Source organism: Ciconia boyciana, chromosome 1 (genome assembly GCF_034638445.1).
Source record: "Ciconia boyciana chromosome 1, ASM3463844v1, whole genome shotgun sequence".
In the NCBI taxonomy this organism is placed as follows: Eukaryota; Metazoa; Chordata; class Aves; order Ciconiiformes; family Ciconiidae; genus Ciconia; species Ciconia boyciana.
Genome location: NC_132934.1, coordinates 197,946,968 through 197,967,192, shown reverse-complemented (window position 1 = coordinate 197,967,192; position 20,225 = coordinate 197,946,968). Strand labels below are relative to the sequence as shown.

At 41.6% G+C, this 20,225-nt stretch overlaps 1 protein-coding gene across 1 annotated transcript in view; it reads right to left on the bottom strand.

Annotated features, from left to right (window-relative positions):
• The window catches only part of ATP8A2 (ATPase phospholipid transporting 8A2), a 349,297-nt gene that overhangs the window by 307,324 nt on the left and 21,748 nt on the right, over positions 1–20,225 (bottom strand). The window contains exon 2 of the mRNA XM_072850471.1: positions 1,123–1,267. Coding sequence (XP_072706572.1) covers positions 1,123–1,267 — 145 coding nt within the window. The remainder of the gene's footprint in view (positions 1–1,122; positions 1,268–20,225) is intronic.

Genomic DNA, 20,225 nt, shown 5'->3' with positions numbered 1-20,225 from the left:
ACACTAAGAAAATCTGTCCTTTTAACTGCTCCTAAGCCACAGACTTTCCCAGACAAGTATATAAGTCAAAGTTGAGGAGAAAATCCTGTATAAATAAGTTGCCATGCTACCCAGAGCACCAGCATCCTTCCAGATGTTCTTAGAATTGCCCTTGATGATACACACAATAAACCAGCAAATAGAAATCATCATTTCAGCAGGATATAAAATTCTTCTCTTTCCATAAAGGCACTCATTGTTTAAACCATTCTTTGAACAATAACCCAAACATCTGCATTAACCAACAGAAGCCAGCTAAATAACACTCCTCCTTAGTCGTGACAGGAGCCATCTGTTCACCTAGCTAACCCAGGGCAAGTGCGGCAAGCACTGTCACAACTTGCTTATGTTATGCATCCATATACTCCATGTTTCAGTGCACATTATTTGTGTTTCTCAACTGCAACAACAGCATTAATCATACTAATGAAATCTTAAACACACATGCCTACAATGAAAGGCTCCAAATGCCAAAGAAAATTCCCTTTAGTCTTCAATTAAAGAAGAAAAGCAGACCATAGCCTTGTATGCATAGGGATGTGAGTTTGTACACTCTGTAGTTATTCTTGTCCTGTTAGACTTTTTTTTTTTACACTTAGTCTAGTTATTCTTACAAATGGATGCTACTACTTTGAGAGAACACTCCATGGAGTTTACATAGCCAGTTTATCCCAATCTCACAATAGATTTTCATGGGTTAACCCTTGTGTCCAAGAGTAGTGGATTAGGTCCTGTTATTCCAAAATTCAGTGGCCCTACTAGAGCTGCAAGTGAAAACCTTTTCATGTGTCTCACCCATGCAGCTCTATGAGCTCCTGGCTCTCGCTACTGTTGATACCCAAAGCTTACCTCTTGTTGCTACTGGATCCCTCCTTGCTGCCTCTCCCCCATACTGCTATCCAGACCCTGGCACCCACTCTGGCCAACGAACCCCGCTGCCTCGGCAGAAGCGGAACTTACCGTGTTGAAACCAGGTCTGGGCAGGGACAGGAGGCAGGGAGAGGGACCAGAGCCCTCCCTGCCCACAGCTACGAGGTGCGCAGGCTGCCGCCTGGAAGGGGAGAAGCGGGGATTGCTCCGTACCTGACCCAGTTGTCGCGGAACTTGCTCTGCTGGGGCTGGTTCAAGTAAATGGTGCGGGCTGGTGCCTCGTCCAGATCCGCCGAGGACGTGGCTCCGGACATCTCATCATCCGCCTTCTTATAGCCCGAGGGGGAACAGACAGGTCCTGCAGGGAGAGCGCAGAGGGGAGACGGTCAGCGAGGGGCTGCACCCGCCAGGGCCGGGCGGGCAGCTCCGGGGGCCACGGCAGCTCCCGGCGGGGCCGCGCCGTGGGGAAGGGGGGGGCGGCGGCTGCGGGCGCGCCCTCCCTGCTGTTTACCGCGGCAGCGGCTGATAAATAACGGACGGACGGACGGGGAGGGGGCGGCGGGGCCCTCCCGGAGAGGGCTGGCAGCCAGGACAGCGCCGAGGCCCGCGCCCCCCGCCCCGCCCCAGGGAGGGGCGCAGACCCCGCGCCGCCCCCGGCAGCGCCGCGCCCGCACCGGGCCCCGCGGGAGCGCTACCGCCTGTGCCGGGCCGGCCGGTACCGGCGCGGAACAGCTCCCGCCGAGAGCCGGCTGGCGGGAGCCGAGAGGCCGGCGGCCGGTGCCCCCCGCGCCGGGGATCCCCCGCCTCCACGCTGTGCAGGCGCCGGTGTGGGGCAGCCCACGAGGTGAAGGACGGACACCCACCGCGGGGCCCCAAGCCCGGTCAGTGCCGTGGCGCTACCTACCCGCAGGCGCCGCACCCCGTACGTCCGAGCCTAAATCCACATGCACGGAGCAACGCACCCCTGCCTGCCCTCGCCCAGGCCCCCACGGGCATAGCAAGTGACACACGTGTCTGCTCAGCAAGCTGCCTTCTGCCTGTGGCACTATCACCGAGCATCCCGTACAGCGTGGCCACGGCTGGGGCTGGCTGAAGAGAGTTTGTACTCGAAGAGAAGACAGTTTTAGACTGAAAAGAGCAAAAAACTCTGCTTTACACCTACAGCTTCAAAGCTAAAATCTTTGACTTAAAGTAATTTTCCTCTCCAACTGGTCTGGAGTGACTCAAGTCCTACAGAGCATTGTTTAGCTTTGCATTAAGAGAAAGCCAAAATATAAGGGAAAGGAGCTAGCTATTTCCTCTGTCAAGCCTCAAAATATTACCAAAGTTGCTGGAGATGGATTTACTGCTTTCCCCTTCCATTCTGAGCCATGAAGATACTTTACATTACTTGAGCTGTAAATATATTAGATAAGAATATCAGTTTATTAAACAAGCCATGGATTTACAAGCAAGCACAGATGGTTCTAGACAAGAATAAGACAACTTGTTTCATAAGAATCTAGTAAAAGTGTTATTTTAGCATTATTTGAAAAGTCCATTCAAAGATAACATTGAGAAGCAACTACTGTAAAGCCAAATCCAGCAGCTATTTCTGATTTCTGTACAAAGCTCAGATCATACTGCAACAAACTGTGATCTGATCAGACAGTGGCTAAAAAGGGCTCTTTCAATGAACAGAGGAGAGCCCCCTGAAATTATGTCCTTCTTAACAACAGCTTGGGGGAAAAACTTCAGTCCTAATACAACCTTAATTTATTTAACACTTAAGTTCTCACACATTACCAGTACTTGTCTTTTTTAAACAGACTATAGGTCTAAGCTAACATCCTACTCTTATATCCCAGACTTTCCAAAAGATTGATTCTTTCTTGCTAGTACAAATAGGCTCTGTATCCTCTAGACATTAGCCACTGGAGGGCAACATTACCCATTCATCTTACAGTATAGTCCAGCATACAAAAAAACCTTTGCAATGCTAGTAGCTGGCCAATAAAGCTAATGTAATTAACAAACTAATATGCTTTCAACGGCACTGTCCCTTGCCCAAGGCAAGTGGTGTACATAGTGAATACATACTTCAGAGACATTAAGCTGAATTTCTAAGTGTGAGGCTAATTAATTGATTTTTCTTTCATTTCACTTGACACTGATTCAGATAGCAAAAACATGCCAAATTGCTTGTATTTACTTTGTGAAAAGGGACATAAGTTTAGAAGTGAAATATGTAAGACTACACATTGTGCAAGACTATGCCATTATAATACTGTATTAGGTTACTCAGCCTGAAGAAACTTGCCACAACACAGGAGACCACTCAACCTTGCTGAGTGGGTATTTTCCCCTTCAGAAAAACAGAGCTAGGAGCACTACTGGATACTTGCTGTTCTTTCCCATTGATTTCATGTTGTGTAACTGCAAAGGAGATCAAACAACAGTACTCTTAAGAGCATTAAGTGCAAGGAAGCAGCTTTCATCTGTTTTCCTAGTCAAGCTCCCTAACAGAAGTACAATTATTCTAGAACAAACATGCTGTAAAAATTGGGATTTTGTTTGTTTAAAAAAAAAAAACAATCCAACAACCAACCAAAACAAACAAAGACCTTACTTGCTTCACTTTTTCATGACTCCCTCTGATGCCTGAAATCCTCCTGCTTACTAGTTCTCTTCACTGCCAAGTATCATGAAGCTGTCCCACAACTTTAAGGATTAACTGAGTCAATACAGCTGATCAAGTTCAGAGTTATTTAGGTTTACTTAATGCACTATGCTCTTGGCTGCTCTCTCCAAGATAGGTGCCCCAAGGACAATAGCATTTGCCTTATTCTTTAGATGCACTGAAATATTTTCAAAGCAGACTTGTGTGTAGAAACAGCTATACTATGAAGGTTTTCATTTTTGAAAGTGGCTCAAGTCAGCTGCTTCAACCCTTAGTGGAATAAGCCTCACTTTGGAAGATTATCCAGTAATCCTGCCCATCAGGAATGCCTTCCACCTCCCTCCCGTTACTAAGCAGATCACACACAGAAGCCTGCAGACAGTGACCTATGCTACTGACTGTAGATGCTCTCCTTCCCTGCATTTAGAAAGGTTAATGAGCCCTGAGCTTCCACGGGGCTCCTGGTGGGCAGCAGTGCCAGAGGCTACACCACCTTCAGAAGGCATCTCCCTCAAGGAGACCTGAGGGAGACCAAGGAGACCATCACTTCAGCCATGTGAAAGGAACCTCACCTCTGCTCCTTGTTTGAGAAAGGCTATGGATAAAGACTGCACAGATTTGACCACCTCCAGCAGTGCTGGAACTTAAAACTGAAGACTGAGCAGCTCTTGTTCAGCAGTGTTTACTTCCTTGTATCCAATGGGATCAGACTCATTGGATACACTTTAGGGCAGACCAACTTTTCACTCTGGGAAGGTTTCTCTCCCACAAAACCTGCATCTTCTGTGTTATTTGCCCAAGGACTTGCAACGCTGCTATGCAATTTATTTTGGATAAAACTATTCATGCTTGAAGAAGCATATTAATGGTAGACCATTGCACCTCATAGCCTGTTCATTCAGTATGTTTAGCTACATCAGATTTTGGATCTTCTAACTACATTGATCTTAAGTCGGTATCTCACACTTACATCCTGTGTATAGATGACTAAATTCATTTTAAGTGTGATGTTTAGAAATCAAGACAATTTGATAAAAGGAAGCCAATTCTACAAGAATAACCTAGCATTGTTTTGGTGTGCTAGTAGGGTAGCTCCCCACTTGCGGAACATGTCATTTGGCTCAGCTTGTATCTCCTGAGCTGTTAGTCTTCTTAGTCCTCTTCCCAGTATTCCAAATCATGACAATCCATCACCAGTGTCACCACCTACTCTGCTCTCAGCTTGGGAACTTGTACTTCAGGGAGAAGGAAAAGAAGAATTTTTGTGCTGGCCAAAAGTTGTCAGAAGAGAATCAAAACATGTAATTAAGTTATTATTCTCACTTGTCTTCAGGAAAGAAACATTGAAGAGTCGCAACAGACTTCAGTAGAGCAGAAAACATCAAAAAGTAAACAAGAAAGCCTGACAAAAAAAATCAGAGGATACTTGCAAGCCAGTACTTTCGCAGCGTACCTACAGGTAGATGAAAGAGCTAGTAGAGCAGCATGATTATTAGAGTAAAACACTACGATTACTACCTGTTTTTGTGGAACTTAGATCCTTACGGAATTTAAACAGTGTCCAATACATCTGGCTTCAAACTCTGAGGCATGAGACACTTACTGCTGGAGCTGTTTCCCACTGTGCTTTACAGGTTCCATGAGTCAGACTTGAGTTATATACTCCCTTTTATAAAGCCCATTCATTTCTTCAAGGCTCTTATTTCACACTGTTTAAGAAGTTTATTTTCTAAAAAAGATGGGATTAAAGCTTGACAAAAATAAGAAGATTTTATAGCTTTCTCTCTTTAAGAGAGACCAGGCTTGATGCCCTGACAAATTCACATTGCATTTGTTATCACTTGAAAAGCAACTAATTATAATTTAATACTCATACTTCACTGGGCCTGCAAAGATTACTTTTTCCATATACATGTGTCCTTAATGACTGCTCAGTAATAATCATAGCTTCTCTATGATTGAGTAAATGAAGTGTTGCGAATTCTGTAGTGTTTTTAAAGTTGAGTCACTTGGGATGCTTGCCAACTGTCCGAAGTCACAAGAGAACTCTTACTGAAATTTTATCACTCTTCTCTTAAGTAGATTAGCCAGATAGTTATTACTTCTGTCTTAGTGAGGTGCTTGATTGCTCTAACATGTGTTCCATTTTTAGGAACAAGTGATAATAGAGCAATTAAGCACCTCACCAAGACAGCAGAGCCACAAGCGATGAGAAAAAGCAGGTTTGTAATGGAGAAAGAAGTTCACCAGACAGGCTTCATCATGTCAAGTTTAGAACCTAGATCAATACTAAGGGTCACGGCCAAGAATCATCCTACCAATTTTGCACACTATTTGCAGTACTAGGATCTAGTAGAAGAAAGGACACTGAGTTAGCTCAGAAGCTGACTCCACTTGAGCAGAGTTAGGCTACGGTCTCCAGAGGTCCTTTCTAACCTTAACTACTCTGCAATTCTAAGCTTAGACAGTCAAGTCAAAGTTTAAGTAGCCATACAGGGTTCCTTGTGTCCCCTGAATTGTATTAAGTGGCAGTTTTCAATTAAGAGACATTTGAAAGACAGCTTTCCTCAGAGTGAAAAAGAGCCTCATCAAAAGCCTCCAAACTTTGTAATTTACAGAACACATGGTGTTATGGTTACAGGCTTAGCCTCAAAGAAAGGAGTTAACTTCTCAGATGTTCAGTTTGCTAAGACCTATATTTAGAGAAGCAGCAGACAAGTTTGACACTTGCCTGCACTGAAATACAAAGTCTGCTCTTAAGCCACCCCAGCTTCAGTGACTCACCACCACTTTCTTAGGACAACATCCTTTTCACAGGATTATCTTCACAAACCAGTACCAAACGAGTACCAAAATGACACCAAATGAGAAGTTCCGCAGTTGAAAATTGTCAACAAGTTCATATATTAACAGTGACTTTGAAACTTGGCTGAGTTGTTTTTACCTGAAATACATTCTTTCTGCCTTAACTGTTCAACAGAAATGCACTCGAAAGTGAATCTAAAAGTGCATAAAGGTCAAGAGTTCAAATCAGCAGAGCACAGCATGCTCTCAGAGATGCAGGGCATGAACTCAGCTACTAGGTACTCCAGGAAAGCTTTGTTCCCACCAGGACTGGGATACCTTAACCTTGAGTTATAACCAGTTCATGTGAAAACTTGATGAACAGCATTAAGGTTTTTATTTTTTAGAATGTAGAAAACATCTACAGTGTTCAACAGTGTAAGATTGTAGGCAAATGTTCAGACATACTCCAGTCTGAAGAAAGGAAGTTCTGGAATAATTCACAGTTGAGCTTTTATCTTCTAGCTCTTCTATTATCGAGAGTAATCTTTAACATGCTTCCTTCTATGTAGATATATGTCCTGCAAAGTAAGATGTCCTTAGATCATCCGCATGCAAGTACCAGAGTTCATAACAGCAACAGCCTTGAAGTTAATACTGCAGTTGCAAAACACCTCTCACTTCTCTCAAGAATTATGCAAGAGTTGCTCTGCCTGAAGTCATTGGAGACATAATGGCTCTTTCATTTGCTAAAGGAGAAGCAAACATGGCACAGTATTCCTGCCCAGATGACATTTATCCTATATCTTAAGAGTAAAGCAAGTTGCATCAAGAAAATAAGTTATTATTTTCTAAAAAAAATTGCTAAGTAATATATATTTAGTCTTTTTTTTTTTAGATCTGTTTTAATGCAAGCTGTTTTCAAATTCTGTAAACAGCACCATGGATGTTACTAACATGCATCTTTCAGAAACTTAAAGCTTTCAGCAGGTACAGTTAAGAAGTCTGCTATTCAATTAACTTTGATCATGGAAACATGAACGATCTCGTCAATTTTAATAGGCAGTTAAAGCAGAGGGGACAATACCTTTCCTCAGCTTTCCCAAGGGAGTTCCTTGGGGTTTTAGGCCAACCAGAACTCCTGTAGAAGCCATTTACTAAAAACAATCTTTTGTATGTGATAAGTTTAAGACTTCCACAAGAATGCAAACTGTGAGTAGGAAAAAGGAGCAGAGAGTAGAGTACTGTATATTTTAGCCTAGGACTTCACTAGCACTGAGCTTCTGCTCTAGTAGTATCTAATCAGGTAAGATGGCAAAGGTAACCCTAAAAAAGGAATGGTGTCAGTTCTGCTAACATGAGGGCTAAGCATAAGCAGTTAAAGTCTTTTTAGACTAGAATACTAACATTCAGTGCTTCAGTCTAGAACAACAAGGAGGCCATGACAAATTCTAGTGACAGAAGATGGTTGCTAGCTACAACATACACAATACATGAGAGAACATACATACACAATTTTCAAAGTATCATCAGGAAATGCTTGTGATGCTGGAAGCAAGAGCTATCCCTCCATCTCCACCATTCCAGGCATTAGGAACTCCACAATGGCCCTTTTACACCACTAGGATGAAATGCTTGCTACCACACAACACTAAGTGGACAACAAATTAGTACAGTTAGATGTCTGCATTAGCATTTCAGTAACTGGGTGACTACTCAGTCAGATCAAGCCCCTGCAGTTACCAGCTCGTGCAGTAAGACACACAAGCAGCATTAGAAGCAATCCCAGGAAAGGTGCTGTTTTTCTTACAGGCTAGAGACAATATAAAACAGAAGTTGGAAGTGAACTCAGTTCTGACACTAACTGGTAGGTACATATTCCAAATGCCTGTAATTGTTGGTTTGTTTTTTATTTATTTTTAAGTAGTTGCATGGATACCAGGATACTGAGTGAGCAAAGCAACATCAGATTAGAGTTATTCCACAAGATCTTATTCTTAAAAGTTAACCTGAATTTATGTCTGTCAACAGCTAAAGCTATAGTGGAAAAACCTTGTGTTTGGGTCAAGCAACTTGAGATTGCTATGGAACAGTCCTGCTACAAGTCAAACTTGGGACAGTGAGACTTAAAAGCTCTCGGATAACCCCACTGTCCAGGTCAAAACACAAAGAGACATCCATACCTTTGTAGCAGATGTTTTAGAGATTAGAGATGCACAGCAAGGAAGAAAAGCTATTTTATGCACAGCAGAAAATCAGATTTGAAGATAGGAATTTTTTTATGTGCTAGGTACAGACCAATGAAGAAGTTGACTCAGATGAAGGCAGTAGCCCCCAAAAGGATATTAAGAGTAAGTAAAGCTTCAGAAGCATGATGAGAGGACTGAGCAAAGGAAGCTTGTTTTTCTGAACTCCAAGATGCAAGGGGAAAGTTGTCATCAATCAACCTAACCCAGATATCACAAAGGAAATTAAAGACACAGGTCTGTAGCTTCTCTCCTTTTCTCTTCACAGTTATGCAATGCGTATAGATTATCAAAATTAACAAGACTAAGAAGGGTATTGTTGGACAGGAAAGTTAACCAGTGTGATAATGCTCATGGATTTCAGAAGTTGCTTAAAACTCAAGAGTAGTTGCCTATAAGAGCAGGCAGTGAATTGTTCTGCAAGAGAAGCTGCTGTGCAGGAGGAGCTTTATCAAGCTGGAAGAGCAGCCTCCATCAGATTGTGAATGGAATTGCATGCCACAAGCAGAGACAACTGGAGCCTGGATTTTGATGCATATGCCCAAATTCATTTGCATGAAGCAGATAAATGTTGTCACTACCAAACAGAACAGATTCCTAGCAGAACACTAGACATGTCAGAGAACTAAAAAGCATCAACCAGGATTATGCTACTGCAGGAGTAGAGTATACAGTTTAGCAGAAACTATATACAGAGAAGATGCAGATGCATGATCATGCACAAATACTATGTATTCCAAGAGACTGAACAGAACTCTTATTGAGGTGAGGAATAAGAAGCAGGTCCACCCAATAAAATTCACTTCCCTCTGTATGAATAGTGGACAGCCACATTATTCAAAGCAAAAATGAGTTGGCAGAATACTCAGGTATGGGAGAGCAAAAGTGCCTAAGGTTGCCTGTGGTCTGAGTCAAGGACCCCTTGGTGCATTTCTTTTTGCTTCTTTGAATGGCAAAATAAAGGCCTGATGTTTCTATTCCTTCTAACGATCCTCCTATGCAGCCTTGGTGAGACCACAAGAAGAATAGCACTTTGCCTAAAATAGCTCTTTTCCATCTCCAAAGTAATTTTGTACCTGCTCACTTAATGTCAAAACCAAGCAGCTTCTGCTGATAATGCTGAGCTAATAAAGCTGCATGAGACAATCTATTCTGCCTCATGCTTCATAGCTACAACTGCCAGCTAAATTCCAAGGCTGAACCTGTATCACTGGTAAGTAAGAAGTTAGTCCCTTCTTCCCCTGCCTCAGCTTCCCAACGAAATTTACAAAAACATTAGGGGCACTATTACTTTACACTAGTTAAAATAAGTGGTTTGTTCTTGGTTTTAAGTTCCCATACTGCACTGGACAAAAATGGCCTTTCTAGAAGCTTCACTCCTATTCCACTCTTTCCTTAGTTATTCTTCAAACTCACTTGTGTATTTGCTAGCAGCTCGTCACCATAATCTGGACTTCAAGCAGGTTTTTTCTGGTATACAACCTTGTGTCTGATTTATAAGAATCAATGATACATATGGGGCCTGAAAACATAAGTTTCAGGCAGCAAATAAGTTAGATCTAACATCAACAAAGTTGAATTCTCAGCTTCAGCAGCTACTGTTCAGCACCAGAATTTGAAATCGGCAAGAAGTACTGCAGCTCTAGTAAGCCAGAGGAGCCTCCCAAGCTGTCCCTGAAACCCCTCAACTCCAAATTCAAACACTTCAATGTGCAACAGGTTTTCTAAAAGCTGGTTCAAACAACTGGCATTTCTCAAACTCAGATTCAACTCTGAAAACTACCTATGAGTTTCATATGCTCCAGGTTTCCAACAACTTAGCAAATACTATAAAAGCACCAAGGTATCCTACAAGAAATGTCATAAATTTTTTTCCAGCTAACAGCACGTAACTTTAACAAGCCCCATAAGCAGCAGCAGTAAGGCAGCTTTGAAGGAGATCATGGAGGCATTGGTTCTGTGAGAACTTCATATACCAAGCACTAGTGTTCCCTGTTTGGGGTTAAACAGTTCTGAGACTTGGGGGAACTATGTTTCTGCTCACCTATTGGTGATGTCTCACATCAACGTTTCTCTGCTCTTTTCACCATTTTTCTTTTTTTTAAACTCCTGGATTAGCATGGCCTACCAACTGTCAGTCAAGCTCAAAACACATTTGCACACATTAGAATGCACTGAACAAGTCTTCAGCATTTGAGGCAGTTCAGAGGACACTGGATTTAGAGCTCCTTATTTAACATAACTTAGAAGCATTTTATGTACAAGGCAACAGTGCAAATGCAGATTCCACTGTGCAACACATGAACACACATAGTGTCCATTCTGCATGTACTTTCAACCTCTGAGATGGAGACCACTTTACTAAGAAGTTCCTTTTGAATTTTCAGCTTAAGAAATCTTCCTATACAAAGGAAAAAACTTAGTTTAGCACTGAAGCCATTGCATTTGACAATGCACAATGGCAATTCTACTCCCTTCTTCCAGTATTATTATTTGCAGTTCCTGGAATTTATCAGAGATTTGATTGTTAAAGCAATTTTTAAAAGGGAACATGAGGTGGCAGAAGTTACAGCTAAACTGGATTCTTATACTTTGAACAAGAATAAGCATCTCCTGAATAATCCACTGCTCAAGGAAGATCCTGGAATTCTAGCACTTATGTCAGATTGTCACCTTGGATAACCATGACTCGTAATCCTATTTGTGGGCCATGTACATAACTATCAAGCACAGTGGATCTGTTAGGTGATTAGTGGAATATTTCAAAAACAGCCATCAGAAGTCTCCTTAGCACAACTGACAGCCACAGCTAATCCTTAGAACAGAGCACTTAAGCCTCAAAGGCGGGAGGAGGCAAGGCTGTGTTTCCCCATATTAATATTGGTTGAAGCTAAAAATATCTTTGGCACATCATAATTCTATTAGTATTCTGGCACACAAGTGCTTTTTTCCTTTCTGTAATGCATCTGTTCCTATAACAATTTACTAACAGCTTTAAGCATATCAGTTGCAAGCACAGCTGATCTTGATTTCCAAGAGAACAATTTAAACAAGAAAAATGTTTTCCCATCTATATGCTCATGATGTACAGCTGTCTGTATTCTTCTACTAAAAGCCTGGAGGCCTGCAACACTGGCTTCTAGCCAACACTAGATTAGAAAGAGTTACCAAATACATACTGACCTTTTGCTCTAAAGCATTCCCAAAGCTGTTCTTAATTCTGTCCACCCACAGTTCAGTGTAATGCACAACAAAAGCAGCTGCCCATTGTACAGTTACCTAGAGAGAAGCATCTCTTCCAGCGATGGCACAGGGACATGATGTTCATTCCTTCTTGCACTGGCTGCATGAAGATAAACAGCAGTAGTCCTTCAAAGATCTCTACAGCATTAGCAGGTCGCAAAGCTGATTAAAGTGATCCCCACGGTAATCTGTGAAATATATGTTTTGCACTTTCAAACTGCTCCGCATTGGATTCACAGAAGGAAAGTGTGCAGTAGGTGCCTGTGTATACCCATGCACAAAGAGACAGCTGTGGCTTTCAATGGAACATTCTAATACATTTCAGCAAAAAAGGGGAATTCAGCATCATCCTGTATTTCAGCACTTGAAACAACCATCTGCCCAGTTCCTGGACTCTGACCCCCCCCATCAGGTTTCAAAGAACAATTTCTCAAGTGAAATCCTAACAGAAAGATACAGCAGAACTCAAGTTCTGTTCCCGCTAGAGATGCTGTGATGTTACAGATTGTGAGATCCACTCATCTTTGCAGGCATAAAGGATTATTTTTTTTAAAGTTACTTTTCCTTCCCTCTGAACAGGTTTAATGGCAAAGTATTTTGGGTCTCAAATGAAAAGGTTAAAAATCAATTCAGCTAACAAAACCCCCTCTCCTTTAAGAAAGGAAAGAGTAGTTTTCATTTTCTTTTCACCTGTAGTAACCCCATTAGTATGAGCCTCTCTTTAGTCACATGTACTTATACAGCCCTTACAGCAGCTTTTCACAGTACCTCCTCCCTGGCACTCCGTCTCCTCTCCTTCCCATTGCCCCCCTCCAGACTGTCCTCTTGGTTTTTGGATGGGGAATAGAAGAGGAAACATCAGCAGCGTGCTTAAAGCCTCAGAAAACTGCCATAGGAGGCAGCAAGGATTTGGCTTTTTCGCCTGTAACTGAAGTTACCATCCCAATGAAGTATTGGATCTGCAGAACATCTCCCTATGGCCATCAGGCCCACTTCAGTAATACATTGGCTATTTTTAGTGAGGGAGTACAGTTATGCTAGGACGGCTGTGTGCTCTGCAAAAGCCAGACTGCATTAGCAGGGAAAGAGGGCAAGAACCACCCCTAGCTGTTAACCACCAACTGCAGCATGGTCAGTTCAGTCTTTCTGAAGCTACCAGCACACTAACATTACACCAACTTTGGAGTTTAGTTCTGGTTATGCCTGTGCAGAGCCAAGCTCCCGATGTGAGGGGTGTATCAAGCCCATCTCTTACCATGAACCGGATGCTGGATGGAGCAGAAAGTCAGAACGTCACCTGGCAATTGGCACAACTAAGGTTGGTAAGAGATAATCACATAAAGGGTATCAAATATTTATGAGCAAGACAATGACAGGAAGCCATTGAAGACACTGCTAGCTAGAAGTAATTGCTTTTTCCTCAGGAGAGGAAGGTAACTCAAAATTTTAGTTGCTCTTATCCAGCTTTCATTAGGGAAGCATGTTGCATAATGCATGAGGAAAACATTATGTATTCCCTACACAGACAAATCCATGAGCAGACAGTATTGTATCTGTCCTCAGCATATAGCCGTACTGTTTTTCTTACTAAAAATGGTAAAAGCTCACCAGCTGACTAGGCTAGCCTGTATTAGCAGTTCCCTATTATAGGGCATATGAATGACCTATCTTGAACCAAAACTGCTTATCTCACCTTCCCCAGGCCAGCGAGATCTGACAGCAAAGGCACCATTATCACATCCAGAGGGGAGTACACCAATAGCACCAGACTGGCCAGGCCCAGAATCGGTCTGGCAATGTGTCAACTGCTTTGTGTCCTGGGCCCCACTTATTCTCTACCACCTCATCACAGCCATCATGGCCACCCCTGAATCTGCCTTATTTCAAAGGCTCGGCTGCTACTGAAATGTATGGTCTTGGTAACATCTGCCTAACATCATTCTAGATGAAAGCACAACACAAGTTATCCACAGTACTTTTTATGTAAGGATTTGTACTGCATGCTCCCTAACGAAGCCTCCCCTTCAGATCTTTCCAAACTTGGTAGCTTATACTCACACACACACCAGACAATAAGTCCATTTTCAGATCAGTAGGCCTGAGCTATGTATTTGGGACAGAAATCTGCTATAAAGAGTCCCTGATCAAAATAAGGGATTATACTAGGATACAATCAGATCACTCAACTTTGTTATGTTATTTCTTTTCAAAGACAAAAAGCCTCATCTAAACACTTAACACTGCACTGGTACTATAACTTCAAATTTTTCAAGATGGCTTATTTTTTCCTTGACAGATATAACAGACAGACATGACAAGTGTACTCAGTGGAGGGGGTAGAGAGACTGACTTAACCATGCTATCATGACATTTTCTATATTGACTAGTTTTATTTTGTTGTCCTGAAGCCAAGTGTGAACTTGTTACACATTATTTATAAAAACATCAATAAAACAAGAGTATTTCACAACAGATACTTAGCATTAACCTCCAGGATTTTTGTGACTATTCCAAAACTGTACAAGATAAAAACCACATTCCTCCACCTAAATTGCATGGTACTTCTCATCAAGCAAAGTGATCCAGTTCGAATTCTCTCCGAACTTGTCTGTCCCTAGAGCTCCTTAACTTCCTTCAATGGCTTGTGCAGACCCCTGTGAGCATTTCTCAGAGCAAGCAGAACATACATAAGCCATGCTGACAGCACACTCATGAACCAGTAGGAAGCATTTTAGGCCAGTACTGTTGGCATATTTACCATCAACTGTGTACTGTCTTGTATCAGTACTGCTTTTTATTATCTATTGGAAATCCTTCCACACATAATGCTGACTATCAGCAACTCAGCACTGGCAGCTCCAGGCATTGACAAAAATGAGTCAGACATCAAAACACTACAAAACCTTTTTTAGGTATCATGATGTTTAGAGTCTTGGGGTTTGAGGCTTGTTTTTGTTCTTTTAAAAAGATTTATCTTCTCACCCCTGACCCTTTATAGTAAACATGTGTCACATTTTCAGGATTGCCTGCAATCACAGCTTGATGCAATGCAGGTTCATCTCCCCACATGCTACCTTGAAAGTGGGCTGGAAGCTCAACATAAGGCTGATGAGAAGTATCATGAAATCTGGAAGTACTTGGAATTTGCTTTAATGCTGAAGTTAGAGTTCAGCCCTGAGGTAATAGATGTTTTTGCATCAAGTTTAGTGAGAACATTCAAAGTACAAGTCATTTTGAGTCCAACATTAATTCTCGTATAATAGCAGACTTGAAAATAAGTTTCAATTTTTTGGTGTACACTTCCCTAACAGTTTTCTGCCACTTTAGTATTCACCAAGTATCCCACTTAGTGGGCATATGAAAGGACTAGAAGGACTTGATTAAAAACACCAAATTACAGAACAGAAAGACAGGTAATTCCTTGCCCCATTCCTTCCCCAAGGAAACCACTCACACTTGAACAAACTTATTAACAATCAGAGTGACTAAATACCAGATTAGTTGTAGTATTATATACACTTGTATCTGCTGCTAAAGTCACCTTGTGATTTTTATCATTTTGTTTATCTTGATAATCAGAACTACATGCTAGAATATGCCAGGAATGCACAGCTAAATAATTTACTAAAGAAGTACCAGGTGACAGCAAGTATTTTCAATGGTCAACATAAGCACATCACAAGGAAATCATTAACCACCTAATTCAGAAGGGTTCATTCAGTCTCAGCAGACCCTGCCACCACCAGAGGTTTCCTTTTTTGCAGCCAGGGGATGAGGCACAGCTGGCTCAGGTCACAGTCCGAGCTGTGCAGCACTTTGGCAGCACAGGAGAACTTCTTCACATAATAGGGACCAGGCCCTTCCCACTCATTTCCAGCATTCCTGCCTCTGAGATCAGTACATCACAGAGATGGGTACCAAGACATACCATTCATAAAATTGAGCTATTCTTTGAGTCACAGATACAGTTAAGTATTTTATTACTGAATGGGCCTTTAGGTAACAGATTTCACCAACAGCACTTAACAATTCATTTCTGAACTCTCTGGGTTCCCAGGAAACCAGCCTGAAGAATTCATGCAAGTCTTAACCCTTCCCTGGCCTTTGTTCCCTACAAACCCAACTATATCCCTTAGTAATTATTCCATACCCTTTTCAGATACACTATTTTTAAATACATCTTTTACCATTAGATTATGGACCAGAACTGACAAACTTTTAAAGGGCAGAACAGAAGCCTCTTCCCTTCCCCGTTCTCCATCTCCCAGATTTTGCTCATTAAGGTAGCCTACGCTCCCCAAAAGAGCCTGCATCAGCTCCTTTTTGGCCCTTGTGAGCCCAACCTGCTAGAGCAGACATCACTGCACCTAACAGCAGTACTGCTGCTTCTAGTTCTGCATTCAAACTTCCACTCCTGTTGCACTCATCTAGCTGTGCTGACAGCCGAGTCCATCAAAAACATGAAACAGTAGGCATTGCTGCCATCCTCTAATGTCACTGCACAGTTACTATACATTTCTAATGTAACCTCATATTGCACAGAAGTGTAAACTACTAGTGATCAGACTCTTCAACAGTACTAAACAGAAGGATTTTCAGAGCTTTGCAGCTGTCCTTATTATAAAATAATTTGAAGTTAAATATGGGATTTCCGTCAGGCTTCCATACATTCTGGATTTTCAAGTCTACATCTACTTTGCTTCTATGGCTCCAAGTTTCCAAAGGAAAAAAAAAAAAATCTGTTAAAGAAATGCAAAGCAAAACTGCAGTCCAACTGCAAATATGTATATAGTCAGATTTAACACCATTTTTTTTTTAAATTGAAAGTAATTTTCCTACTTTCTCAATTTAAGTTTCTCTTGAAGGGTATTACAGTTCAGTGTCTTACTGTGCTGAAATGAATTGTCAAGGGCATTGCATGTTAGGAAGTCTAAACATGCTGGCCCAACAGTGAAATAGGGGCCTGAATTACCACTACTGCTGGTCAAAGCACATATGAGCAAAAGTGAGGCTGTTTTGTCAGGGACCCCTGACTAGGAGCTCATCTGGACAGAATACCCCTGCCCTAGCAGTCAGCCCTGGCCCTTTCCCAGCATACACACTGCTCAGGAATAAAGTAGATACATGATTTTTAGTGGAGCACTGTGGAAAATCTTCAGTTTAAAGATAAGGCTTCGGTCAGTCTCTCAAGTTCTGACAGGTCCCTACACATCTGGCAAGAGCACAGGCCATAGCTGAACAGAATTGTTTCAAGTTAGTTTTATGGCAGCCTCTTTCAGAGCATATTGTTCAACCACCAAATATTCTCTGTTTAACAGTCTACTTCCAACATAACACAGTTTTACTATTAAGTTGAAGTTTCTTTCTTAGCAACTAATCAAGCTAACAAAGCCCAGGACTAGAAGCAGTGAGCATATCCACGGGACTGGTGGCTGCAGAGACAGATCTGAATACACAGGCTGAGCATCAGGATGTCAACTTTTTTTAATAGTGTTCTACTGCATCTTCATGCTTTCATTTTTATTTGCGAAATGCAAATACTTCTGGAGACCAGAAATATATTTTTGACACAGTTCAACATCACATTCACTGTTGGGAGTCCTAGTAAAAAGAGCTTTTCCTTCTGTAGGCAGTAAGACATTTGTGCTCCTCAAGGAAGAAGACTCTGTAGTTTAAACTGCTTAACACTATTCGAGTTCAGATTAAGCTACTCCTGTGCCTACGCCCTCAAATACAGGAGCACTTCACTGTGTGCTGAGCACCTGTAGCACCTTCATTCCACACAAAGGGACTGCTTAAATGTGTATCTACCAGTTGGTGACCAGCAAGGCACCTTCCCTTCACATGGTCAGTGGGACAGGCAAAGAGAAACACGACGTAGCACTGGAAGCCAGTGCAGCACCCACAGCCACAAGCATACCTCAGAACGCTGCAAGTTACTAAAAACTTAGAGTTCCAGCAAATTAATAATTAGCAATAAAGCAAATATCTCTTCATTCTTTGTACTTTTATGTGGAAAGCAAGTAAATACATAGGCCAGGTTTCTGGCAAGCCAATGAGAAGGACTACAAGCCGGAAACCAAATAGCCCAACTGGCTTAAGTGCATTTGTTCCTGCTCTGGTCACTTCATGAGTACTGGCCACAAACCACACCAATTTGCAATTACTCAAGTCTTATAGCAGCTAATGATTTCCAAAGTCTTGAATGCAGTCCTTTGCAGCTATATTTAGACATAAATTTTATGTGTTATATAACAATTTGGATTCTTAGTACCTTACAACAGAAATATGACATTTTGTTTAAACACTAAGTTAGACGGCCTGTGTTTGAGTAATTTCAAGATAGATTCAGTATCACTGAAGCTCATGGGAGTTTTGCTGGGATGAACTGACAAGTTTTCCACCCCTTACACCTCACTGTCCCACCCAATATTATCTTGCCTGCTATTTCATTCTGTATCATTAAAAAGCTTTAGCATGTTGATTCAAAACATATCAGATTGGTGGGGGCTGCAGATAACTAAAAGATTTAGTCCCTTCTCCCTGAGGCTGCTGTTCCGAGAACAGATTGGTTGAACATTGAAAACACAGCTCTTCTACTGTCGGTTTGCCACACAGTATATTCCAGTGATTTAAGATCATTTTACTGGTGTATCAAAGCCCACTAGTTCAAGTTCAGTTTTCCCCAATCACGAGATCAACTTTCCAAATGCATGTAATGAGCAGGGTAGTAACTGCTACAGCCGCTTGCATTTGAGAGTATTTTCCAGCCAAAAGTTAACCAATGTATATATATAACATATTGGTTTATTTATCTATTGGTTTATTTGTATATATTGGTATATTATATAATAATAATATATTATATATAATAACCAAAAGTTAACCAGCCATAACCAATTTCTGTTCCTTTGTTCTTAGCTGGATGTTGTTCAAGTTCAGAAACCTGCTCTTTGCCCTCCTCCAGGATTTATCCCTTCCAGTTTTATATAAAGCACCTGTTCAAAAAGACTCCTGAGATAACACTATCATCAAACACCAGTTTCATGTTTTCATGATAGCAAACATTGACAGATGTGTGTAAAACCGCCTGCGGGGTCAGGAAGACAATTCTTCTAAGAGGCATTTGTTAATAATGAAACAGTAGCTTCAGTTCAGTAGGTTCTTTTAAATATATTTCCCTAGCTTGTATAATCAAAGATTCATGTTCTCTACCATAGACTGGGAAGGGCATTAATTCTCAGAGCCACTCAGCAGCTAGGGAGGCCATAGTGTAACCTCTAATAATTTAGTAAGAGAATTTTCCAGTTTCCAGTTAATTTTTATCAGATCATCTCCAAGCTGCTGACAGCATGCCTCAGAGTCAGGAAACAGTAAGAACATGCATGCAAACATATGCAATACAAACAAGAAGAATCAAATTTCCAGCCTCTTATTCTGTGCTGTAATGTTATTTGAGCAAGATAAAGGTCTCCACTGATGAGTCAATCAATTCATGTTTATGGAACTTTAATGGGAAAAAGTGTAACTAACAATTTTGATCCCATAATTGTGCACCAAAGCCCATATTGCCACAACATCTACAGAGGACTGCTTTTAATATTATATATTTAAATAAAAAATATGTCTATATTAAAGATTCATCACCATTCTAGTAACCCTCTAAAGGAAGCCTTCCTATATTCCCCCTCTCTGCAAAGTCTTTGACCTGCAAAAATTACTTCAAATATTGCTTTCTTTTCAAAAGGTGTGAGTAATTAAATTGCAACTGTTTTTTCCAGTGCAAAATAGGAGCCTTAAAAGACAGCCAGGTTGAGCTACCTCCTGTTTTGTGAGGCATCCCTCTACTAGCATTAAGGTACTTGGTCCCATCTGCTAACAGCCTTTTTTCAGGTCAGTCTTACAGCAGACCTGACTGGAAATCATCTTTCCTGCTCCCCTGCAACCATTTCAGCTGCATCCTACAGGAGAAAGATGCTTGCAAACTAGTTTTTTATTCAGGGTTGTCACAAAACATAGTATCACAACTTCTGAAAATAAAGGGGTTTAAAATAAACAGGCACAACAGAAACCAGCTCCTGTACCAGAGGCTTCTCTTTACTGAGCACAACCAGCTATACTTTCAGAGTCACATTTAAACCTCATCTTTTTTACGTACCACTTTTGTCCCAATGAGAGTGAGGATTCTGATTGTACACTGAACTACAAAGTTCCAGCTGGAAGGAGACCTGGATTGTCTCATTTCTCACAGTTCATGATACCCACTCTAGTCTTACACCATCCTCTTCCCTCATTTCAACTCCACTCGTCTTCCTGCATGAGATTTTCTCTTCAGCCACTACCTCAGGCTCTTTGCTATCTAAACAAAGCAGTCAAAGCTGATG